Source organism: Lycorma delicatula, chromosome 9 (genome assembly GCF_047948215.1).
Source record: "Lycorma delicatula isolate Av1 chromosome 9, ASM4794821v1, whole genome shotgun sequence".
NCBI lineage: Eukaryota > Metazoa > Arthropoda > Insecta > Hemiptera > Fulgoridae > Lycorma > Lycorma delicatula.
The window spans coordinates 107,517,267-107,544,651 of record NC_134463.1 but is presented as its reverse complement, the minus strand read 5'-3'; the positions used below and the strand labels follow the sequence as shown (position 1 = coordinate 107,544,651).

The following is a 27,385-nucleotide window of genomic DNA, read 5'->3' as shown; positions in this document are numbered from 1 at the left end:
GTCCTATATTCTTATATTTTTATACTTCTAACCATGTATTCCAATTTATTTACATATCTACTCTCATTATTTTATTTTTTTTTCAAACGAGTTAATCTAGTATTTTTTCAGCTTTACAGATGGAAAATTTAATTGGTAACTTCACTATGGGAAAAGATTTTGATGCATTAAGAATCGATTTAAATTGTCAGGATACACCAATAGATTATTTTAATGAATTAACGTTGAGTGAAAAATTACAAAAGTTTTTATACCTCGGCGATGATCGAAATATAAGACAGGTTTATGTTAAAGGAAATTTAGTTAAAAACAAAATTCAGTAAAAAGTATTGTAATTTATTATAAAAAAATTGTAACTAACTTAAGTTATTAAGTTTTTAAACTACATACTTTATGTATATTTATAATTGATCCAAAAAAGTAATAAAACTTTAATAATCTATTTTTATTAGCATATTATGCAACAGTTTTATGTAAATTACAGTTTATGTAATAGTAAAGTTGTGAAATTTTTATTTATTGCAGAAGATAACATCCTTAAAAAATAGTGTAAAATATTTTCACACTTGCAAAAACAAAACTTGACTATACACAAAGGTGTTGTATTTAAAGATGACTAATTACTGTATGACACGTATTCATTTATCTTCTGTTGTTTTACATTTGAAATTCGCTTCACAGCTATGATGTTGCAAGCACTTGAGGGTAAAAGCTGATGTGTCTTCCTGCTTCTCAAAGTAAGTCAGTAGCTGCTCCTGCATTATTTGGATTGTTTCTTCAAATTTTTGATTGTCTGAGCTATTGTCTTTCGAATCCTTTAAAATTATGTACAAGCTTCTATGATAAAATCTTCACTGAGACTCTGATGTTCATTGTCATTGTTTTTAAAAGACCCATGAAGCGATGTCTTCAGTCGTAATCAGCCTTTAATTTTTTAAAATAGTGGGACAAAATTGTACCATAAAAATCAGAAGAAATATTTATTAAATTGTAATATCTGATTATCTGGCCAAAGATTTTTCCAGCATTTTGCTAGACTTTTTCTCAATCTCACTCCAAGCTTCCGCAGAATAATAAATTACTGCCTTCACGTAAATGTTTTTGAGAAGCTCCATGAAGGATGATTTTTCTTCTAGTGCCTGTTGTTCTTCTTAGAAAGCCTATCACTTTCTATTTGTATCTTCGCTTTACAGCCTTTATTACAACTTCATCAAGAAGCTGTATGAAAGCTGTTACATTAGATGCCAAAAATTTTATAAAAATGTTGCCAGATCTAAGGTGTTCTTCTGCTGGATGGGTTGGAGTGTTGTCAATAAATAAAACTGCTTCCTCTTCTAATACTTGATCCTTCAGAAAGTTTTTAACTACTGGAACAAACGTATTGAAAAACCAATTTTTAAATAGAGCTGCGCTCATCCAAACTGATTTTTGTGCCCCATACTTTCCTGGAAGTGCATTCATGTTAACATTTTTTTTTAGAGCAGAGGGTTTATTGGATTTCCCTATTTATAAATAGCAGTAACTCACTGAAATGTTACTGCACAATAGCAATGTTACTCTTTCTTCATTGGATTTATACCTTATAGCAGAAAACTTGGTTTAAAGGAGAGTATTTTTTTGAGTAACTATAAAATTTAACCCATCCTATCTGCATCAAAAATTTGTGATTGAAATAAACTTCCTTCATTAAAAAACTTTATTTTTTTTTGTCTTCAGTCATTTGACTGGTTTGATGCAGCTCTCCAAGATTCCCTATCTAGTGCCAGTCATTTCATTTCAGTATACCCCTACATCCTACATCCCCAACAATTTGTTTCACATTTACCTGCCTGCACAATTTTTTCCATCTGCCTGTCCCCCTCCAACATTAAAGCAACTACTTCAGGATGCCTTAATATGTTGCCTATAAACCTGTCTCTTCTTCCAAATGCTTCTTTCTTCATCAATTTGCCGCAACACCTCTTCAATTGTCACTTTATCCATCTGTCTGATTTTTAATATTCTTATAATTACACCACATTTCAAAAGCTTCTAATCTTTTCTTCTCAGCTACTCCGATCGTCCAAGTTTCACTTCCATATAAAGCTATGCTCCAAACTTATACTTTTTTTTTAAATGTTTTCCTGACATTTAAATTAACTTTTGATGTAAGCAAATTACATTTCTGACTGAAAGCTCGTTTCCCTTTTGCTGTTTGGCATTTTATACTGCTCCTGCTTCATCCATCTTAGGTAATTCTACTTCCCACATAACAGAATTCTTTTACAACATAATGTTTTCTCTTCCTATTTTTATATTCAGTGGTCCACCTACATTATTTCTAATACATTTCATTACTTTCGTTTTGTTCTTGTTTATTTTCACAGCAGTTTTTACGTAGGACTTCATCCATGCAATTCATTGTTTCTTCTAAACCTTTTTTGCTCTCAGCTAGAATTACTGTATCATCAGCAAATCGTAGCATCTTTATCTTTTCACCTTGTACTGTTACTCCGGATCTAAATTATTCTTTAACATCATTAACTGCTAGTTCTATGTAAAGATTAAAAAGTAACAGGGATATGGAACATCCTTATTTTTCTCCCTTTTATATTACTGCTTCTTTCTTATGTTCTTCGATTATTACTGTTGCAGTTTGGCCTTGTAAATGTTAGCAATTGTTCTTCTATCTATATACTTGAACCCTAATTTTGTTTTAAACTGCTGAACATTTTATTCCAATCTATGTTATAAAATGCCTTTTTAAGTCTATAAACGCTCCGTATGTTGGTTTGTTTTTCTTTAATCTTTGTTCTATTATTAATCTGAGTGCTAAAATGGCTTCCTTGTCCCTATACTTTTCCTGAAACCAAATTAGTCTTCTAACACTTCTTCCACTTGCCTCTCAACTCTTCTGTACAGAATTCCAGTTAAAATTTTTGATGCGCGAGTAGTTAAGCTAATTGTTTTGTATCCTTCACATTTATCTGCTCCTGTTTTCTTTGGTATCATGATAATAACACTCTTTTTGAAGTCTGAAGGAACTTCCCCCTTTTTTGTAAATATTACACACCAGTTTTTATAAGCTATCTATTCAAACCTTTTAATGCTCTGTTAAATTCAGATGTCAGTATTGAATCTCCCTTTTCATCCTGTTCAACTTCCTCTGTAACACCAGTTTCTAATTCATTTCCTCCATATACCTCTTCAATATATTCCACCCACCTATCGACCTTTTCTTTCGTATTATAAATCTGTGTACAATCTTTATTTAACACATTATGAGATTTCAATTTATTTACCACAAAACTCTCCTTAATGTTCCTGTATGCTCTGTCTATTTTACCAATGATCATTTCTCTTTTCACTTCTTAAAACTTTTCTTTAATCCACACTTCTTTTGCTAATTTGTACTTCCAGTTTATAGTATTTCTTAATTTTCGATAGTTCCTTTTACCTTCTACATCAGTAGCATTCTTATACTTTCTACATTCATCCATCAGCTGCAATATAATCCTCTGATATCCATGGTTCCTATCAGTTCTCTTTGTTCCACCTAAGTTCACTTCTGATGATTTAAGAATTTCCTTTTTAACATTCTCCCATTCTTCTTTTATATTTTCTAACTTATCATTTTTACTCAGATCTCTTGCAATGTCCTCCTCAAAAATCTTCTTTACCACCTCTTCCTCAAGCTTCTCTAAATTTCACCATTTCATCTAACACCTTTTCTTCAGGTTTTTAAATCCCAAATCTATATTTCATTATCACAAAATTGTGATCGCTGTCAATGTCTGCTCCTGGATATGCTCAAAGAGGGACTCCTTATTCACATTCAACCAGATGTATAAAGCATCTAAATTTTTGTTCTTTGGGCTTTTTATAGTTGTTCTGCTTCCTAAACTGACTTTTGTTACTATTTTAGTGCAAAAATTCTCAATCAACTTTCTATTTTTTTCCCAGTCAGACAGTTTGTTTCCAGTCACCTCATTCAAGTGCAATATTTGTTGCACTCTCCCCTTTGTTTATATAACACTTTCAGTTTTTGTTCAATAGAAATTGTCACATTTTTTCTTTTAGTAAACATCTTCAAAAAAATAATTGTTATCAGAAAAGAATAAGAACACAATTACATATTCACTCATGGAATCAACTAATGAAATCTATGATGAAAACCCCAATACTTAGACCGAATAAAAATTGATACTAGATCAATAAAGGAGAGACAACTGAATCATGTATTGTACAATATTACATTCATACTTCATTATATATTTGTAAACACATAAAAATTCTGTCAAAAGGAAAGGAAGTGAGTCGTTCTTAATCAGTAATTAATGAATCATCCACTCTACATCCCACATTTGTTATTATTCACATTCTTAAAAGTCATTTTATTTCTGCTATCACAAAATATTATGTACTGTAGTTCTTTTATTCAATATTTTTTCTCACATTTTATCTCAAATTAGTTTCATTAAAACTTTTTAATGTGGAATTAAAATTCGATATGACTGGTCCAGATTAATGTATTTGTGTTTTAAATATATATATATATGTACATACATATATGCAGTCTGAGTAAACAGAAGGCTGTGAGCCTAGTCTACAATGTGTCCTCAACAGAAAATTTTCTACTGTGGCCTTTCCTTGTAGCCAATTCAAAATATAGGTTCATACTGCCAATATTCATCCATGAATTTACAATTAATTGTGTGAATTTGACTCGCTAACATTCACTTAGTGAGTGAAGGAATAGTTAGATGGTATTGTGAAATTATAAAAATGTAAAACTTCCATGATGAGAGAATAGTGAGCTTTCTCAAGTTCAGGTGGATGACATAGTAAACAAGCAAATACAGAAAATTACATTTTACAATTACTGTTTTTGTCACTTAATTTCTAGATATACGTGCAATACTATGAAGCTAAATAATTACAAAAATGTTGGCCAATTCTCAACTATTATATTTCTTACTGTGAAGTTCAGATTATTCACGATTGTGATTGGAAGTTTTGATACTCTTGGTTGAGCCCTCTCACTGATTTCCACATCTTTTTGTATTTTAAGTAGCAGCATGATTCTCAATGATTTGAGCAGGATGTGTGGTAAGAGAAGCTAGTCTCTTAAACTGCAGGCTGTATATTATTATGTACAGGATAAGAATAGAATAGATTCCTCAGTATGAAGAGTTAGAAAATAGACAACTTCATAGAAAAAAAATTATTTATCAGATATTAAATTTCTGTTTTTCTAATCATAGCGAATTTTTAAGTATTTTTAACATACTCATATGCTTCTTACAAAGTACATACCACACAGTGTAATCTTAAGTATCATTTCAGTTAAAATAGAAGTTCATTAAAAATAACCAGTAAGAACTTCCTTCTTTTCAGTAATATATTCGGATGTGATATTTGATTTGTGGCAAGTTCAGGAAGTAAAAAGTATCATTGCACTAATAAAAAATTATGATATTTATAAACATTTTGTTAAAGAATAGCTAAACTTTTAACTCAACATAGTTTTCATATCTGTTAACAAGAGGCATTTGTCATAGCATGGAACCAATATTTAAATAACCTGTTTAAAAAATAATACTACTTTTGTAGGCTGTAAAGTCTATATCACACGTCTCTTGATAATCAACTGTTACAATTTTTTACAGGTTATTTCATGAAATTTTTTATGAAATGTCACAAAAAAGTGATTGTATACTAAATATCCTCACAATTTTTTTCATTTATGAATTACAAAAAAAAAGACATCATTAACAACAACAAATAACCTTAACTTTTTTTTTGGCTGCATACTCAATGTTATCATGCATGTTTGTTTTCTCAGCTTTTTTTCTGAGAAAACTCATTTTCCCAGCAATCCATTGCATCTTCATCATAAACTTCACTAATCTGTGAATTGAACCTCTGTTGTTTTCACTTTTTTTTAATTCAAAACACTGACCATATTTCATTGCTATTAAGTCCATTAATAATGGAAACTTAACACAGATAATGAGAATATTTCATCATTATTGTAATAGGAAATTGAAATCACAGTGCCAATTTGATTTTTTTTTCTTTTTTTTTACCTAACATCTTTTTAATAATTTAAAAAGAACTAATTTTTTTTATCTTTGTTTTATAATTTTATGCTGACAGTAAGGGAATTTCTCAAAAACAAAATTTTTGTTTTGTTAAGTATTCTTATACTCTACAGATGTACAGTGCAGTATGTTACAGAATAATGTACTACAGTACAAAAATATTCTGGTATAGCCGCCATAATGAATCTTGAAGTTTGGACGACAGCTAGTATAGTGCCTGTTAACCAAACTGAAAACATTCAGTTTAGTTTTCACGCGCAGAAACACATTTCTTTTTTGTAAATACAAGTTATTTTATGTTACTGGATGGTATTATGAATTATTTTAAAATATTTTCTAATTCTGCTGTTTATACTTTATAACTGATTAAATATTTTGGCATAAAAAGAAATGTTATGGTATATTTTTAAATGTTATAAAAATGTAGGCCTATTCTCAACAAGTATTATAGTTACATCAGCAGACAAACACTAAATTATAAATTAACTAACATTATAATTGTCTGACACATATAAACGTAGTTTACAATCTATTGTGATTTTATTTATCATAAAAATAAACATGGACAAGCCAAATATTATAACTCAGGAAAATAGTCAGCAAAAGTGTGTGGTGAAACGGACTATAAATAAATTCCAAACAATTCATAACTGTAGACAGTAAAACCGATAATGTTAGTGCTTAAAAATACCAGCGAGTTTGAGAAAAATAATAAAAAATATAGGGCTTTAGGTGGAAAAAAACTGAAAATAACAGGAAGATTCTCTCACTGCGCAACATGATATAAGGTTTTAAGTGTATTTAGTATCTGAAAATAGGCTGATAGTGTACCTTAACACGTCATATATATTAACTTCTTAGTCTACAAATAAATTGTGGTGTACTGGACATTGTGGTGTACACATGCTAAATATTCCTATTTCAAAAGCAGCAGATTTATTTTAGAACACGCCGGAGGAGAAATGGGTTTTATAACAGATGCCTTCCTAACTTAACAAGCTAGTTTAAAACGTGGCGATTGCAGAAATCAAATGAATGTGGAAAATTACTTAAAATGGACAGAAGAGATGTTAATTCCAAGCTTCCTATAATTCTGTGTTAATTTCTGAAAACACACCATCACAATGCTATTTTAGAAAAATCATTCATTTTCAGTTTAAGAGAAGATATGATAAAATGGTTGCAGAAGCATTCATTTCATCATTCATCAATGCTGAAATCAGTTGTTTGAATTGGTAAAAGCAAACAGGAAAAAATTTACTACGTGTTTGATGAACAAAAAAAAAAGGGCATGACATTCTCAAATTATCTCCATACCATACAGATTTAAATCCTATTTGGTCAAAAGTTAAAGGATACATATATAACATAACATAGTCATAACTTTTAATTTCAAAAATGTTTAAAGGCTTTGTGAAAATAAAGTGACTGACATGAATGAAAAAAATTATAAGCTGAATTAGATATGTAACCAATAAAGTTAAGGAAACAAATCTTACAAGATCACATTATTGACAATATTTCTTTACAAGAAGGTAGTGAAAGTGACAATGATGATTACCATGGTTCTAATGACAGGAATCTCAGAAATTGTAATATTTCTTGCGATGCAGATGGCCTTTTACCCTCTTTAAGTATTAGATCACAGAGAACACAATTTTTTGAAATTGTGTTCTGCGAATACTAACATCACTAAAGATCCATTCGATATTAGGTAATGAAGCAAATGTTATGCTAGAATGATTTGAATTGCGGCTGTCATTGCCGTGGCACCAAGCATCAAGATTCGTTACACCGTGTGTGTACATCTATACTGGTTCAGTATTGTTTGTAATATAAGTTACATAATTTTTTTTCTTTTTTGTGCAATAGATATAATTAATTTTAATGTTAGTATTTATACTTTACAAAACTTATGTTGCTTTTTTATGATTTAATTTTGAATGTAGTTTTTAGTCTATGCATTGCACTTATAGGCTGCTTTTAAAAATACAGATATTACTGTTTATTTGATTATTAGTCATTTTTTTAAATAATAAATAAAAGTAGATAAGTTTGTTTACAATCATAGTCAGTTTACAATTTTTATTTATTTTTTATTTTAACATTTGTTTATTTATAGTATTATACAGTATTCTATATTTTGCAAATTCATTTGTTCAAAAACTAATTAAGATTTAATAATTTTAATTTGTATCTAATTTTAAAAAATAAAAATGTTTATAAATGTTTTTTTTTCATTTCTTAATTGCTTTTAGTAATTAATATAACATTCTTGAAACTGAATTACTTTTGTGAAGAATATTTAAATAGAGATGCAAGTTTTGTTGGATTTTTTATCAAAAATATTTACAGGCATTCATAGTTATTGATTATTGTTTTTAACTTTTTTGTTTATAGAACCATTGGATATGAACATAATGTTTACACCATGTAAGAACAAAGACTGTGATAAATTTTCTGTGGTCTAGAGCACTTCAGATGCTGGAATTCGTAATTGGTTGTGCACATATGATGATGTCCTCCAGTACCTAAACAGTTTATAGTCCAGTGGGATATTTCTGTATTTTTCACAGTACTGGTTATGAACAAAGATTTTCCCTTTTCTTAGATTGGTTTTTACTACCCGGAGGAAAACAAAATCTTTTCAGCATATATTCGAGTTGGTTAATGGAAAACTCATCAGTAATATGCTGTTTCCACCCTAAAAAATATCACAATATACCAAGGAATTGTATCCTTAATTGTATGTGCACTGCCAGAAGTAGTCTTTGGGCATTTTTTTAAACCTCTGGGTGTTTTTTCCTTTTCTTATCATGAATCTGTGAACATTTCGCAAGCACCCATAGAACATAATCTGGGAGAAAGTAATTCAGAATAAGGGGGTTGTTATTTTCACCTTGATATTTGTATTTTAATAGGATTGGCTCAGCTTAAAGACCCATCAGTGATTGTGTTTCCTGTACAGTGACTATACTAAAACCCAACCTGGGACAAGATATTTATCTCACAAAAAGCAGGCCTTGTAATAATTGATATAAATGTATCAGTTAAGCTGCTATGTTCTTAGTTCAGTATCAACATAGAAAGTATGTGTACTCAGGGTTGAGGATTTATAAAAATAAGCCCTGCATAAGAATTCAAAACAAATTGAATCACAATTTAGATTACTTTATGCTTCTCCCTTCAATAATTTCAGAGAAAATTGTTGCAGAACCCCCCAAAATAGTGGAATTATAAAAAGCATTCCTTTTTTAGGTTTAATGTAAATTTACTTTGTTAAACTGCCAATAAAAAATCAAATAAAATTACTAACAACAAAATAAGTAAAAACTGAATAAAACCTGTTTAAATCCATTCTTATTTAAAATAACAAAATAATTCTGAAAATCTTGCATTACAAATTAGTAAAAAAATTTTCTACTGCATACACTTAATTTGTTATTTCTCTTAATGCATTTTTTTCTACATAATATCTATATTCTATATAATTAGTCATGTTCTATTTCAAAATGTGTCTGAAATTAACTTTATATATATTTTTGTAATAATCTTTGATGTAAAATTAAAAAGTAAAGATAGTACAAATTTATTACTGATTAAATGCTAATTATTATTCAATTATTTTTAATACCACTCAGCTTCAGCTTAGCATATCAAAAGAAAAGTAGGACACCATTATCAAATGATTGCATTATTATAAAATTTGTTCATGGTGGATGTGATACGAATTCACACAAATGGCAGTGAAAAGATGTTAAAACAACTTCTGAAATGTTGTTACTTAAAAGATGACTCATTTTCATTATTAATAGAAGACAAAATTGTGTGCATCTGAAAAGAGCATTTCTGCATCCCAGAAAAGAGCAAAGCATAGGTTACAGCACTTCACCCCAATCCAGGAAATTCAAAATGCAACCCTATGTAACAAAAAAAACTTCTTGTCAGTGTTTTAGGATGTCACACATATATATGATGAAGTACCTGGACTTGGGACATTCATTAGAGGAAAGGTATTGCAGATGGTTTGAAAAGTAAAGGCAAGAAAACTGTAGCAAATAGAATGTAGTTTCATACATTTTTATTTTCATTCAAATATTTCTTTCCATTTTCAAGTTTCCAGCAAGTGCACATTATTTTCAGCTACCCCTAATATTTGTATAAAGGGCTGACTTAAACGTATGGAATTGTATCAGTCTTACTTCTTAAAAGAAACTTTGGTATTAATGTAGTAGGTGATCTACCGCTGTAGTTAGTTCTTAGATGGCACCACTGTAATGCTATACTGAAATAAATAAGTAAAAAAATTAGATTATATTTATAGATTTATTTATTTTCTTGTTTCAGTGGCGCCATAAGAACAAACTACAGCAGTAGATCGCCTACTACATTAATACCAAAAACTGTTTATCAATTTAATATTATTTTTTTAAAAATGAAAAATATGTGGAGTTAAAACAAAATTGTTAAAACAATTTATTAAATTTAACAATATTTTAAAAGTGACTTAAAAAAGACAGTTAAAATTTCTAAAATGTTCAATGCAGCTCTACATTTGACAGCCAATGTGAAGATAATCTTAGAAGAATTTCACATCTTTTATAAAATAATTGTTATTTTTGTAATAATAATACAACAAATTTGTTGTACATCATAACTTTATTTTTAGCCAATAATGAAATCAGCATGAGATAGAGCCAAAAATTAATTAACAGTAAAAGGATAAAACTATTGTTACATGATTGCTGTGAATTTTTGGATTCAAGAGTCCCCAAAGTTCCATAAAATCATAAGAGAGCCTGAATAATGAGCAGAAGACAAGATTAGCTCTTGATGAAATAGCTCATCAGCATACCTCAATATAAGAAAAATATTTTTTTAAATGTGTAAATAAAGTAATTTATTTAATAGACATTTTAAAATGATATAAACTTAGCATTTAAAGAATATAAACTTTAAAGTGAAAAAGATATAAATAATACAAGCAAATTTTTATTTATTGTTCTGTTTTAATCCCTTGCTTTTCAAGCTCCTGCCTGAAACAGAAAATGAAAGTTTAAATTAAATTCAAGAAACAAGTTTAAAAAGTTTTTTTAGATTAACTTATGTAATTTACATATATAACTTTAAAGTGCCTATTTTTATTTCATTAATTAATTAATCTTTTTAAATTTATATCCTACAAATTACAACTGATATTGTACACAAAACTGAAGTTGTAAAGGTATTCAAAAAGTTAAATTCATTGACCATTGAAGTTTTTCTTCATTATTATTTTGATGTTTTATTCAGTCACTTGTTAAGTGCTAACATTTGAATCTCAAAATATTTACAAAGTTATACTCCTCTTATTATGAAGAACATAGGGGTCTTAATTACCCGCATCGATGGGCTATTTATTAATAATTTAGCTCTTTTTATAAGATTCACCTCAAAATATCAGCCTTGCCAAATTTTTTTAAAATCTCATTTTGTATTAACACTTTTAATACACCACACCATACTTGAAAATGTAAGCTACATTTTACAGGGCAGTATTCTTTTTCTTTCTGGTTAAATTAGATAAAAAGAAGCACATCTCTACCCAAACAGATTTTTATGCATTTTTTATTAATTTTAAGCCTACAAGTTCAGTTCTAAAACTTGAAAAATGCATTCTGATTTATAAGCACAGATCACACCCAGAAGAAGGAAAACTTTGCTGTTGAAGTTTTTTTCTTTCGTAGAAAGCAAAAATTAGATGTTTGGCCTAATTTTTGTTCCTACCAATGAATATATATTGATACTCCCAGTTAAATTAAATTGGGCAAACTTTTGGAATAACAGTATTAACTTGTAATTGAAATAGTGCATTTAATAAAAACAAAATAAAAAAAACTTTGCTGTTGAAGTTTTCCTTCTTCTGGGTGTTTATAAATTTCAACAGCAAAGTTTTTTTTTTATTTTGTTTTTGTATTGTTTCTTTGTTCTAGTTTATTAAATATATTATTTCAATTACAGGTTAATACTATTATAACAAAAGTCTGCCTAATTTAATTTAACAACTGAGAGTATCAATATATTCATTAACAGATGCATACTTTCAAATCTGTTAGATACCATAACTTTGATTTGACACAAGGTACAAGTTGCTCCTGAAACAGGTTAAGTCGTTCTAGATAACACTTGTACAAGGTTTATTAATAAGTGTAAGGAATAAAGTGGTTTCCCACTGCCTTCTTCAATGAGCCTCACATACTGTGGCACACTGGTGAGCCAAGCCCACAAAATGCAGGTGACATTCAGCTTCAGTCTATTCCCTGCAGGAACTTTATGAGTAATAAACGTTACTTTCAGAGAAAATAACTATGAACATTGCCTATAGTACCTCAAGCTTTTCTCACAGCCATAAGAAAAACAACAAATTAAGGTATACCCTTTGTTGATAAACAATAATTACATACAATGGTTGAACTAAGCAAGGAAGGACTTTCTACTACACAATGTATTAAGAGCTACACATATAATAAATGACAAACATCTTGCTATACTTTAAACACATCATAATAAAAATTATACCTTAATTGCAAATTAAAATCATCTTCAACATTATCATCATCCCAGTTATCTTCCCAGACATTTACATCATTTTCATCTTCTTCAATGCTAGTCCAGCCTAAAAAGAATACGAAAAAATACTAATTTGTTAAAACATACATATCACAAAAACAACATGTTACATGTTCAAACTGATGAAATTAATATTTTCAACCAGTACTTTAACTGTTTAACTGAAGTGCATTCCACTTAATAAACAAAGTTTATTCCTAACTTAATAAAAAAAAAAAACTGGCATCATAAATTAAATAAGCAAATGTTACTCAAGCTAATGGTTTTATTATCAAACTTTGTATGATGCACAATTCCAATAAAATGGTACAATTATGCTTTCAGCTAAAGGAAATACTTACTACCTAATTGGAAAATATGCAAAATCAGATATTGTATACCTGTTATAAAATATAATATTTATTTAGGTTACATATTTATTTTTCAAGACTACAGATGCCTACAAAATAGGAAATCTTAATAAGAACACACAGTTTGGTTTTAAACAGACATTACTTTCAACTCTTTTCTCGCCATATTTCTAAATATAACAGACAATCTGCTCAGAACTGGTGGAATATACAGTCTCTCTTAATTTTAAACTTTTTAATATACCAAAAACTATTAACAATAAATGGTCTTAGCTCAGTTACAGATTCTTAGAATAATTTAAGAACTCTTTTATGTCAAAGATACAATTCAAGAAACATATTAAATCAAACTATTTGAAAAATGAAAATCCATACAACACATACCTTCTTTGCAGACGTGTAACAAAAAATACAGTAAAAAATTTTTTAAATATATAATGCTAATGCACATCATTGATATGTAATGTACAATTGAGGAAGATATTATAGTTATGAAAAAAAATCTTTTGAAGGCAACTTTCTAAGTACTTAAAAGTTAATTTGTGAATAAGTTTATTATTTTAGCAAATTGTTAACCTTATTTTGTCAGGTAGATCAACACACTTTGCTTAGGTACCACAGACGATGCAATTTTTGTAAGTTGCTGAAGTATAAACAGGGCGATATTGCAATAAAAGGTGAAAAGAAAAACGTTACTGTAATATAATACGGGCTGAATTGCAATAGATTTGATTTCTTAAATTTTCCCAGGCTCTCCTTTGATAGTTTTAAAAATATTTACACGTTCATAATGGTCTGTAACTCAGAAATGAAATAAAATACCTACTATTATTATTACTTCCCTCCTATTACATAATCAACATAAACATGCAGAACTCTCAAAAATGTATGTAATGCAACTTTAGTATACTAATATGGTTAATAAAAACCCTGGTATTTAACGATCGTTTACAACTCATCATAACCTCAATTTTATTACTAACAAAAAAAAATTATTTAAATCTAATAGAAACATTCAGATAAAGACAATTATTATAACAAACTTTGAATTGATAATGAGTAACACGATTAAAAATAAAAACCACGACAAAACAATTGATCACAATTACGTACCAACAGCAGCAAATTCTTCAAATTCATCATCTTCTTCAAGTAAACCTAAGTCTGGTTTTGCTTTGTCATTTTTATTGTCTGTCATTTTTCAGAGTTACAAAGGCAAATAGCGAGCTATCAAATTTCAGAGCAGATAACAAGCGAATTTTTCTGAATAAGAAATTTTGTACACGCTGCGCGAGAGTAAAATATCACATAAACAATACTCTAAATGAACACTACCTAATGATACGTAATGAACTGAGTATTCCACATGTTGCTAACAAAGAGCGCTTAAACAATTATTAAGAATGAGTATGTTTATAAACTGCTGCGTTAGGTTAAAACTAGAAAAAAAATCATATGTGGATACCACATGACTTTCTTGTACGCCTATTACATTACATTTTTTTTTTTTTAATGAAAACTAGATAAAATATTATTTCACTAATAACTTCTGATATTTTTCTTTCTTTATTCTTATTAAATTTGTATTTATTGTAAACAATTTTTTTGTTAATATTTAAATTTATTATTAATAAAAAAGTATATTTAAATGAAAAAAAAGGAAATGAAGTCGGATTCGGACAGTGTGCTTTCCCCCTTGTAAAATTCATATATATGACTCACCGGGTTGGTCTAGTGATGAACGCGTCTTCCCAAATCAACTGATTTGTAAGTCGAGAGTTCCAGCGTTCACGTCCTAGTAAAGCCAGATATTTTTACACGGACTTGAATACTAGATCGTGGATACCGGTCTTCTTTAGTGGTTGGGTTTCAATTAACCACACATCTCAGGAGATATTTGAAACATACAGGTATGTTCGACCATACCTGTATGGTCGAACTGAGAATGTACAAGACTACGCTCATACATGTCATCCTCTGAAGTATTATCTAAACGGTAGTTACCGGAGGCTAAACAGGAAAAAAAAGATTCATATATATATATATACATACAAAATTAAACTTTTATTTGGTTATAATTCTGGAACCAACGAAAATAAGTACCACTTACGATATATCGTTGAAAAGCTCTTATCGATGGCTTATTACATTTAAGAAAAAGATTCAATTTTTTTGGATTTGTGCTTTTTTGGTCAAGTCTGTTGCAGTCAAAATGAGAGGTGCACAACTAGTTGTTACAACAATCCTAAAAGCAAAATTTCAACATTCTACGGCTAATCGTTACCGAGTTATGAGAGATACATTCGTACGTAGTGACGTCACTTCGAAACAAGTCAAAATGGATTCAGAGATTGTCAAAATGTTTATTTCTGTTGAAATCTAAAACCGAAATTTTCGTGATTATAATACTTCGTACAAGCAAGTAATAATGCCATAGGTAATAGTAAATAAAATTTTAATATGATTTGTATATGTATAATATGTTCTAAATAAAGTGTTTTTTTTCTTTTTATATATTAAGTAACATCCATTTAAATGTTAGATGCACATTTCTGAAGTTTTTAGTACATGTAAAATAGTTGCATGTACCATTAAATGATTCATCCATTTATAATTTATAGATCCCCTCTGGTTCTTTTGAAACCTTACTAAATAAACTATTGGAAATTCTTTTTAAGTTTCCTAATAAATTCAATATGTGATGATTTTAGTTAAACTTTTGAAACAGTTCTAGTCTTGTGACAAATGAACTATTAACTAGGTTTCAGTGTTAACAGGTCTAAACATTTTGATCTTCCAGCTAACTACAATTACAAGGCACTGTGACCACCAGTAAAGACAATATTTTAACAAGTTTTTCTTCCTTTTCAGTAAATGGTCTTTTAGATCACATTTGTCAAATTGCAGTAGCATCATTTGTTAATAAAAACATACGATGGGACTTATTATTTTTATCCTTTTAAAAGGATGAAAAATAGAAATTTGAGAATCTTGTCAGAAACAAATTGGAAAAGTAATAACAAAATCATCTTTAATGAAACAATTAATAAGTTTCTTAATGTATTTTTAGAAGGCTTTCTTTCTAGCTTGCCCTTACATTAAATTAATGTACGGATTAAAAAAGGAATAGTAAAAATTAGGTCTACATTAAGAAATTTCTGTGAAACGTTAAATATAATTTGTCCAAAAACTTTGAGTAATACTTAAAAAATTACAAACAAATTTATGCCTAATTTAATCAAAATGTTAAAATATTATATTATGATAATCTAATACCTAGTTAAAACTATGTTAGCAGTTATCAAAAGTGAAAGTGGATTTGGAAATCGATCAGATAACTTCACAAAAAATACAAAAGAGCTTAACTTACATTATCTTATCACCTACTCAAGTTGCAGAGGAATTTAATCATTTCTTTTACAGTAGATCTGCCTCAAAATCTTGAACTATAATTTGAATTTTAACTTTATTCTCAATAGTTATAACAATAATAATTCCATTGCCCATTAAACAAAATTTTTGGCTTTTTTGTTAGATAAGTTATGCGGGATAATCAAACTGATTTTGTTGACTTAATAAAGTGCTAATATAAAACTTTTCAACATTATTAAAGATCTATTATGTTTTATACTCTCTTATAAAAGTCAGAACAAGTTTTTAAGATACGAAAATGGCCTGTCAGTGTCTTTCATCCATAAGTATGAATTGTGTACATCAATATTTAGAAAATTAAATTTATTAATGTACCCTCACATTTATTTATAAATATGCAATATTTGATAAAAAAAATACCCACTTATTCTTAAAAAAATAACAATATTCACCCTTAGTGAACTAGACAATGGAACACAATACTTCAGCTTATAAGAAAGGACCTTATTTTGCCTCCATTGCTAGTTTTAAAAAAATTCCCAAACTGTTTGAAAAATTTTCTCACCAGTTTATTTAAAATATAATTAAAATATTTTCTTTTACAGAAACGTTACTCTGTTGATGAATTTTTAAATAACACTAACTGAAAAAATTATAAAAACAAATCAATTTTTCTTCATCCTGTTCAATGTGTACGTAAATATGTACTCAAAATAATGTTTCATAACACCTGAATTACAAATTATTTTATAGTATATTATTATGTACTGATCAGAATAATAAAAAATAATAACATTTTTAGAAATAAAGATGTATTTCTCTTTTATTATAGTAATTGTAAGGAGAGGGATTTTTGATCAAAAAAGAAAGATCTCATCACTTATTAGTAATTTAAATAACAGAATACTCTGTTTCTTTATGCTGTCAAAATTATGTAGGTTTAAATAAATATTTTATTCAGTTCAATTCATAAATATATATTATATAGATCATGATTAGCTAGGTTTGCTCATCACTCAGGTAACAAAAAACTACTCTGCAAAAGAAACTGAGAGCCAAGGAAAACACAGTGACATCAGAAAATAGAAATGGTCATTTAGAGATGATGCATGAAAATAATTTATTGAAATAACAGTAATTTATATTTTGGAATCACTGCAAAATACAATAGATATGAAGGCATTAATATTATAATAAATATTGAGTATATATTAAATGGAAAGCAGAAAATTCAAGCTTATTTAATTAACAGTGGCTTACAACTGAGAAATATTGGGGTTTTAATATAAAACTAGTTATTTAAATAAAATAGTGAGCAGAGTTCAAATCATCTTGTCCTATCTGTTTAAAATTGTAAAGAAGTCAACTTTTCTCATCACATGTAACTATTTTTATTAATATAAAAACATGGAAATATTTAAATTCTTAATTTATTAAATGTGAGTCTGTATGATTCACATTTACTAGAACCAAATAGTACCGATTTGTTACTGAAAGTTTTTTTGAATCCTAAAAATTCTTTTTTTTTTTTTTTAAATAACATTATGCTTTAGACTGGGATACCATAAAATAATGAATAAAGAATTTAATAATGATTATAAGGATTATCTTATTACAGAATGAACCTGAGCTAAGAGTAATTAGATTGTTTTCTGAACTTGTCAGTTTTATTTAACATAATTCATTTTATCACTCATATGTCAGTGCTGAAAGAAATCAAATTACTTTCGGTCAATGTAACCAGCAGGTCACTATAAAAATAAATAGTTTTTATATTTAAAATTGAGGACCTGGTTGGAATAAAAACAATATGGCAAAATTGCTCTTTTCAGTAAAAAAGAGCAATTTAAATGATAAAGTGTACTTAAAATGATAGATCTAACTGTTTTCAACTGTTAAAAAAAATTATTTCAAAAGCTTTCCATTACAAGTTATACCTCTTAATGAGATATTAAGTAGTATATATTGATACGTTAAGTAGAGCAATATTGCCCTTTTTTGAAAGAGCAGTGCACTGTGACTTATTAAGTATACATAAACAGCTATTATTCTATAAAAAAACCTAAGAAGTTTTATTTTGAAATCCTAGCTTGGATATAAACACATTATTTATGTTATTCGAAGAATATGTTTTAGAAAAAACTGGTCAATCTTTAATAATGAACTTATCATAGACATTATCATACATATTCCTTATTAATTTCTGCAAATTTTCTGTAAACAAAGATGTGATATTTATGTTTTTACCATAAATGCTAGTTACCTTTGCTGATTGAAAAACAATGAATGTAGATATGAGTATGATAAGCATCAACAAAAGTTTTTGTAGTATAAGATTATTAAAAATGTATTATTTTAAAACAGTTTAAAAAGGTTTTTAGAACTTGTTTTGGAGTTTCATTTTGTTCAGAATAGACCACTGTTAAAAGTTTATGCAAATTACTAGCTTTACAAGCATCTCTTTACTGTTTATTTTTAATGTGCACTGACATAATGACAATAGCAGTTATATGTTCTGGAATCTGGGAACAGAAGGCAAAATAATTCAAATGCTATATGTTCAATGACTTATGATTGTACCTCTAAAATAATGGATTAAATAATGAAGTCCAGAAGATAGTTTTATTTTCAGAAGCTGCTGACAGTCGGAATAAAATCATCATTGTCACATATTTTTTATTTTGACTATCAAAACAGTTTACTTTGCATATTTAAAACACACATCCTGTACAAGGCCATTCCTGTGATGTTTGTAACCATATCATGGTGTAAATCACCATGATTTACCATGGTATAGGTTACAGATGTCATATTGTTATATAAGTATCATAAAAATACTATATGTTTATCAAAACAAAAGGAAAATGAAATACACTCCAAAAGAGGGTCTAATTATGGGTAATAATCCACTTAGTCTGTTAGCCGATTATTTTTATAAATGACTTAGAAAAGAAAAATCTATGCTAATACTTTTAAATATTTAAAATTTTGGTGTAGATATAGATGATATTTTTGGCTATTTTATGGGTAGCTTGTGATAATTAGGAATATTCTTGAATTTTATTAACATTACCCAAAAATGTAGATTTTACTTTGTAAGTAGAACAAAATAATTCTATCATCTTTTTAGATTTAAATATTACTAACATCAATAACAAATTGGATTGTAGCATACATCACAAACCCTCACATACTAATACTATCATTCATAGTACATCATTATATCCATTTACATGTAAATTAGCAGCTTTTAAGAGTTATATTCAGAGGGTATTAATGTAGTAGTAGGTGATCTATTACATTCGCACCACTGAGATGCTACATTGAAATAAGAAAATAAATAAATAAAATTATATATATATTCCTACCAAACTTACCCTACGCTTACTTTGCTCATTAATCATGACTAGCAAATGAAGGTTAGCTAGTGTAGGTTAAGTTTGGTTAGATTATCTTTATAATTCTATTTATCTATTCTCTTATTTCAATATAGTGTTTCAGTGGTGCCATCTAAGACCTAACTAACTTACTGCAGCTGTAGATCGCCAACTAAATTGAACAATTCAGAGAGTGTAAAATATTCTGATGTTAGTTGATAATTTTGAAAAAGAATTTAATATTATAAGACAAATAGCAGTGAATAATGATTACCAAACAAGTCTAATTGATCAACTGCTTCTGAATAAATTATACAAAATTGCAGTTAGTGAAGTTTTTCCTCAAGTAATTCGGTCCAACAAAAGAAATTTCACATATTCACATGCAGGTAAGCACACAGAGAAAAATTGTAAATTTTTCAGAGATTATTATATTCTTTTCAAATCTGATAATTCTCTAGGTAAAATTCATTAAGAATAACAAAAGTAAAACTGATAAACTTCAAAAATTAACAGTTTACAAACTTGAATGTAGTTCTTGTGATGACGTTTATATTGGACAGACTGGTAGATCTTTTATAAATACATATGACCATAAATCTTGTTTCTCCAACAACAAGAGGGTTTCTAATTATGCTTGTCATTTGCTTGATGAAAATCATGTTTTTAATGATAATTTCAAAGTACTTCATGTTGAGAACTACAATTTGAAATTGAATCTTTTAGTCACTGAGAATTAAAAAACTTAAAAATTCTAATCTATTTTCAAACGATCAATTTGATTTAAATAGGTTACCATTAATAAACATATAAATTTGAAATGGGCTTCTTGTCTTATTATAAATCGCAATTTTTTTTTTATGAATAATATTTATTAAAGTTATATAACAGTATGATATGAATCATAAGACCTTGCTGATGGTAAGGGGACTTGAGCGTTCAGTGATACAGAGTAGCTAGACGGAAGGTGTAACCATATTGGAGTGGTATCTATTGAAAGCCAGACTAAGGAATGATTCCTGAAAGAGGGCAGCAGATCTTTCAGCAGTTGTTAAGGATGTAGGAGCACTTAAACGGCCATATCAGCATCACTCAATCTTCTGAGTACTGTGCAGCTGAAAGCAATGGAAAACTACAGCTGTTTTTTTCCCAAGAAAATGTAGCTCTCTGCATTTTCATGTAACAAAGATGGAGGTAAAATTTCTTCCTTGGTAAAATATTCTGAAGGTAAACTAGTTCCTTGTTCGAATCTCCGGGTGGGAACTGCTAAGGAAGAGATCATAAGAAAATTAAAAAATAACGTTCTATAATTTGGAGCATGGAATGTAAGAAGAACTTTAAAAAGGTTGGTAGGTTAGAAAATTTAAAGAGGTAAATGGCTAGGTTAAATGTAGATGTAATAGGAATTAACAAGGTTTGGTGGGAAAAGGAAAATGACTTGGTCAGGTGATTTTAAAATAATTAACACAGTGTCAAATAAAGGGCAGGCAGAAGTCTGTTTCATAAGGAAAAAGAAGATAGGGAAGAGAGTAGAGTATTTCAAAAAGCATAGCGATAGAATCATTGTAATCAGGATAAAATCAAAACTTAAGCTGACAACGATTGTTAACGTCTATATGCCTACAAGTGCCCATGATGATGAAGTAGAGTGTGTATATAAAGAAACTGACAAAGCAATTAAACACATAGAAGAGGATGAAAATATAATAATAGTTGGAGATTGGAATGCAAGCATCGGAAAAGGCAAGGAAGGAAATATTGTGGGTGAATACAGGCTGGGCAAAAGAAATGAAAGAGCGAACCGACTTATCGAGTACTGCACAAACTATAATTTAGTAATTGCCAACACGCAGTTTAAAAATCATAATAGAAGAATATACACATCGAAAAAGCTTGGTGATACTGCAAGCTTTCAGGTAGATTATATATATATCATGGTTAAGCAAAGATTTAGAATTCAACTTGTCGACTGCAAAGCATAACCAGAAGCAGACATTGATAGCGATAATGAAATGTAGATTGGGGTTTAAAAACCTGAAGAAAAGATACCAGATGAATCTGTGTAATTTAGAGAAGCTTGATGAAGAGGAGGTAAAGAAGATTTTTGAGGAGGACATCGCAAGAGGTCTGAGTAAAAACGATAAGATAGAAAATATAGAAGAAGAATGGGAGAATATTAAAAGAAAATTCTTAAATCATCAGAAATGAACTTAGGTGGAACAAAGAGAACTGGTAGAAAACCTTGTACATCAGAGGAGAACATATTGCAGCTGATGGATGATGTAGAAAGTATAAGATTGCTAGTGATGAAGAAGGTAAAAGGAGCTATCGACAAAAGAAATACTATAAACAGGTAATGCAAATTAGTGAAAGGAGAGTGGATTAGAGAATAGTTTTCAGAAGTGGAAAGAGAAATGATCATTGGTAAAATAGATTGGGCATACAGGAAAGTTAAGTAGAATTTTGTGGTACATAAGTAAAATCTAATGTGTTAAATAAAGATGGTACACCAATTTATAATACAAACGAAAAGGTTGATAGGTGGGTGGAATATATTGAAGATTTACACAGAGGAAATGAATTAGAAACTGGTCTTACAGAGGAAGAAGAGGATAAAAAGGGAGATACAGTACTGAGATCTGAATTTAATACAGCATTAAAGGATATGAATGGGAGAAAGGCTCCTGAGATAGACAAGATACTTGCAGAATTACTGCATAGTGCAGGTGAGGAAGTGATAGATTATACAAACTAGAGTGTAGTATTTACAAAAACGGGGAAGTTCTGTCAGATTTCAAAAAGAGTGTTATTGTCATGATATTAAAGAAAGCAGGAGCAGATAAAGTGAAGAATACAGAACAATTAGCTTAACTATTCATGCATCAAAGATTTTAACTAGATTCTGTACAGAAAAATTGAGAGGAGAATGGAAGAAGTGTTAGGAGAAGACCATTTTGGTTTCAGGAATAGGAGGGACAAGGAAAGCAATTTTAGTGTTCAAATTAATAATAGAAAGAAGATTAAAGAAAAACAAACCAACATACATGGCATTTACAGACTTAAAAAGGCATTTGATAACATAGATTGGAATAAAATGTTCAGCATTTTAAAAAATTCAGAGTTCAATTATAGAAATAGAACAATTGCTAACATTTACAGAAACCAAACTGCAACAGTAATAATTGAAGAGCATAAGAAAGAAGCAGTAATAGAATAGGGAGTCTGACATGGATGTTTCCTATCCCCGTTACTTTTTAATCTTTACATAGAACTAGCAGTTAGTGATGTTAAAGAATAATTTAGATCCGGAGTAACAGTACAAGGTGAAAAGATAAAGATGCTACGATTTGCTGATGATACAGTAATTCTAGCTGAGAGCAAAAAAGATTTAGAAGAAACAATGAATTGCATGGATGAAGTCCTATGTAAAAACTGCTGTGAAAATAAACAAGAACAAAATGAAAGTAATGAAATGTATTAGAAATAATGTAGGTGGACCACTGAATATAAAAAAAAGGAAGAGAAAACATTATGTTGTAAAAGAATTCTGTTATGTGGGAAGTAGAATTACTTAAGATGGATGAAGCAGGAGCAATATAAAATGCCAAACAGCAAAAGGGAAACGAGCTTTCAGTCAGAAATGTAATTTGCTTACATCAAAAGTTAATTTAAATGACAGGAAAACATTTAAAAAAAAGTATAAGTTTGGAGCATAGCTTTATATGGAAGTGAAACTTGGACGATCGGAGTAGCTGAGAAGAAAAGATTAGAAGCTTTTGAAATGTGGTGTAATTATAAGAATATTAAAAATCAGACAGATGGATAAAGTGACAATTGAAGAGGTATTGCGGCAAATTGATGAAGAAAGAAGCATTTGGAAAGATGTAGCTAAAAGAAGAGACAGATTTATAGGCCATATCTTAAGGCAACTGGGAACAGTCACTTTGATATTGGAGGAACAGGTAGATGGAATTGTGTGGGCAGGCAATGTTTGAAATAAGTAAAACAAATTGTTAGGGATGTAGGATATAGGAGATATACTGAAATGAAACAACCAGCACTAGGTAGGAACCTTGGAGAGCTGCATCAAACCAGCCAAATGACTAAAGACTATAAAAAAAATTATGTATTACTGATACATGCATGCACTCCCTGTTGTTGATCTATATGTACTTTATCTCTTTTGGTTTATGTCTTTACCTTTTTCTTTGCATCATACTTTTAAGTTATTATTTTCTGTAAATAACATTTGAGGAAGGTACTGTTACCAAAACAGCTGCCATTTTTTAATAAATTTTGTAAAAATCAAAAAGCATTTTCTTTTCACATTATGGTGTATTTTCATCACATAAAGGCTTCATCCATCAAGAGTTTGTCTATCTGAAATTATTACTGTAAACACTCCTAATATACTGATCAAATTCCTTACTTGCCACTTGTGTTATCACCACAATTATGAGCTTTACAAACCAACACATTTAAGTAGTTCATTATAACTACTCTTTAATATAATTTTGGACCATTGACAAAATAACTAAGAAATATTGTCTACATCAAAATGATCTAAATAATTTAATATTTTTATTCAGATGGTCGGTGATGAAACTTATGTAAAGCTATCAACTTTATAAAAACATGATTTAGACTTATTAAATTTTGCTGTACAAAGACAACACATGACAATATGAACAATTAATAACATAACTAAACAAAATACATTACAAATTAATTTTTTTTTTGTAGTTTTCAAAACTATATTTAATAAATTTGGTTCAATTTTACTGAAAACACGATAATCTATAAATGTGATTTAAAATCTGTTAAGTACCCTAATTTATTTACTGTTTGAGGTATGTTCTCTTTGAGAATACTGTCCAATAAATTTAATTTACTTTTTCAAAGCTATCACTGATTACGCAATCTGTAGCAGGTTGCGTGTTAACAACCTATATTACATGCAAGGTGTCTGATTAAATTTCCGGACACAGGGGTCTGTAAAATTTTTGCTGAATCCCAACGTTGCAAACTTATGGTAATCGCTATGACGTTGGCAAATGATGGACGTATTTTTTTTAAATAATAAAAAATGAAAAACCCGTAGCATTTTTCCAGTTAGATCATAAAACAGATTTTGTAGGTTGAACCTCTTCTCAGCATTGTAATCTATCGTGCAATATCTAACCAAAGGTTTCTGTAGTTTTCATGAGCATTTTATAAATACCATTCAACTAGCAAGTACTTCCTATCCTAGTACTAGTCCACTACTACAGATGTCAGCACTTATTGTCAAATATATGATAAATATTTTGATTTACTATTGCCCGTCAATATGAAAGATAGCACTAAGATAGCTATCACTCATAATAAGAATAAAGCATAATATCTCCTTCCTTACCGATCTTTCCTTTAAAAGATTATAAAGAAATTGATTTCAAAAAACTTCCCCTGAATCAGATTTACAAAAGATAGTTCAACATTTTTCACAAAAAATAATGTTACTTCCAGAAAACGTTTAAAAAAAATTTAATTTAAATTAAAAAATATTAGTTATTATGTATCCGCTATTTCAATTCATTTTAAAAAAATAACAATGGACTGCAAGCACTCACATTTGCCAAATTTTCGTAAAAACAATTAACGCAATGAAAATTTATAGAAAATTTCCTGTTTACATTTTTAACAGTTTTGAATTTCTATTAGGATGACGCAGATAAGAAAATAATTCAATTTTGGTCATATCTATATATTTACATTTTAAGTACAACAAATGAAAGCAACCCAAAAACGACTTTCCTTCCTGATTCTACCTTTTCAAGATGGCTTCCTCAGGTTAGTATGATTGTGGTATGTCACGTGAAATAATTTATAATTTTGCTGTTTAAATGTTGTATTATTATTGTTGTGCTTTATTTTTAAATTGTGTGCTTTTGCTGAAGAAGATGTTTACGTAATTACGCTTTTTAATATTGATGTACATTGCTAAACTGTATTTTTTGGATCCTTATTCTTTACTAGGCTAGGAAGTGTGTAACAAACCTCGTGGTGCTTACGCAAAAATTGAAACGTAAATGTAATAGTATATTTTCTGAAATTATTCTTGTTGTAGTAATGCCTTAAGGTTTGTTTAAAAACGATAATTTGTCAAATGCTTTTATAAAGTCGTATGTAACGTTTAATTTTGATAGTTTTGAGTCTGTTCATGTTGTGATGCAATGACCCGCCCATATGCGAGAAGAAACAGCTTGCAGGAATTATTGTTTTTTATTTAAGCATTGCCTTTTTGCAATGGTTTTTAATATTTTAATTTACTCCTAGAAACTAGTTTGTAATTTCTATTTGTTGAAAATGTATTGTTACCCTCAGCCTGTCTGTGTAGGATAAGGCTTTTAAACGGCGGCAGAGTCGGAATTTGTCAATGCGATTTTAATCTGTACATGATGCATTCTCTTTTTATTAGTTTCTTTTTAAATTACTGAAAAAAATGTGTTTCTAGACATTAAATCTCCGGATATGTTAATTTTACAATGCAAGTGAATATTTGTTGTGAAGTTAGGTACTTAATTTTTTAAATTAACTTTTTTCTTTAAAATTAATTATTCCATTAAAACTAGTTTAATATTATAGTTGAGATAATTAATTACTAAAATATTTTAAGTAACCTGTAAAAAGATTTCTAGGTTGGTATACTTTTTTTTTTTGAAAATGCAGCTTTTCTGCGTTTATAAATCCTGAGATGATAAACATTCCAACTTTTGCAATGGTAAAGTTGCAAATTGAATGAGTGATATTATAAGTATAGGTCATACCAATGCATTAATTACTTAAAACATGAATACTATTAAAAATTTATGATCTGTACTGTATCCGCACAGAATGGATACTCAAAATTTTTGATTTGATGTAATTATGTATGAAGCTAAAAACTTGCTACTACTAGAGAGCATTTCTATAGAATTTGGTAGTATCTAAAACAATGCATATTAATACGATCTTTATAATTTATTTTACATTCTTTGCAGTTAACTAATAAACATTTTCTTTGCTTTTAAACAAAATCAAATTGTGTAGATTTCCACAAATATTTTTCTTTTAGTTTAATTTTCATACTGTGTGTGTGCATGTGCATGCAAACACACATAACTTTTTGAAAATTCAAGTAATTCATCAACATAGTGATGACCACTGTGTCAGTTAAATAAAACAAGTTGTTAACCACCAAACACAGTAAGAGAAAAAACTTAATATAAATAGTAAACCTTCACAGGATCCTGTTCAGTTAGTACACAATTGTAAACTTACATCAACAAACTGCAAAAACAAAAAAAATTATATTTAAATAATTAATTAAAAAAATTATATGCACTGAACTGTCAGTCATTTTTGAGTGGATTTTGCTAAAACTCGAGAATTTTTCCTGGCATGCAGGGGTGTTACTAAAAAACCATTGTATATCATGCTGGTTTCAATTTATTAATAGAAAAATACCACTTAACTCAGAGAATTACATAGAATATGATGATGTTTAGAATGTAATACATATTTTTCACTTTAAAATGTTCATATTTCAGAAATTCAATTTAAAAAAAATAAATAT

At 28.8% G+C, this 27,385-nt stretch overlaps 3 protein-coding genes across 6 annotated transcripts in view; 2 read left to right on the top strand and 1 right to left on the bottom strand.

Annotated features, from left to right (window-relative positions):
* Positions 1–8,304, top strand: part of DhpD (guanine deaminase) — a 46,893-nt gene extending 38,589 nt beyond the window's left edge. Inside the window, exon 9 of one of the 3 annotated variants that reach the window (XM_075375522.1) lies at positions 112–8,304. In XM_075375522.1, coding sequence (XP_075231637.1) covers positions 112–323 — 212 coding nt within the window. In that variant the 3' untranslated portion in view covers positions 324–8,304. The remainder of the gene's footprint in view (positions 1–111) is intronic. The other 2 variants (XM_075375521.1, XM_075375520.1) reach the window with 2 other exon arrangements.
* Positions 8,305–10,956: 2,652 nt separating this feature from the next.
* Sem1 (Suppressor of exocyst mutations 1) lies at positions 10,957–14,474 on the bottom strand. Its single transcript, XM_075375523.1, has 3 exons — positions 14,156–14,474; positions 12,642–12,738; positions 10,957–11,119 (listed from the first exon to the last, which is right to left on the bottom strand). Exons 1-3 carry the CDS (start codon positions 14,238–14,240, stop codon positions 11,080–11,082), a joined length of 222 nt encoding a protein of 73 aa, XP_075231638.1. The 5' UTR covers positions 14,241–14,474; the 3' UTR covers positions 10,957–11,079.
* Positions 14,475–25,478: 11,004 nt separating this feature from the next.
* The window catches only part of eIF4B (eukaryotic translation initiation factor 4B), a 61,703-nt gene continuing 59,796 nt past the window's right edge, over positions 25,479–27,385 (top strand). For both annotated transcript variants that reach the window (XR_012757654.1, XM_075375049.1), the window contains exon 1: positions 25,479–25,620. Coding sequence is in view for 1 of the 2 variants with exons in the window: in XM_075375049.1 (XP_075231164.1) it covers positions 25,608–25,620 (13 nt within the window). In the remaining variant the exon portion in view is untranslated. The remainder of the gene's footprint in view (positions 25,621–27,385) is intronic.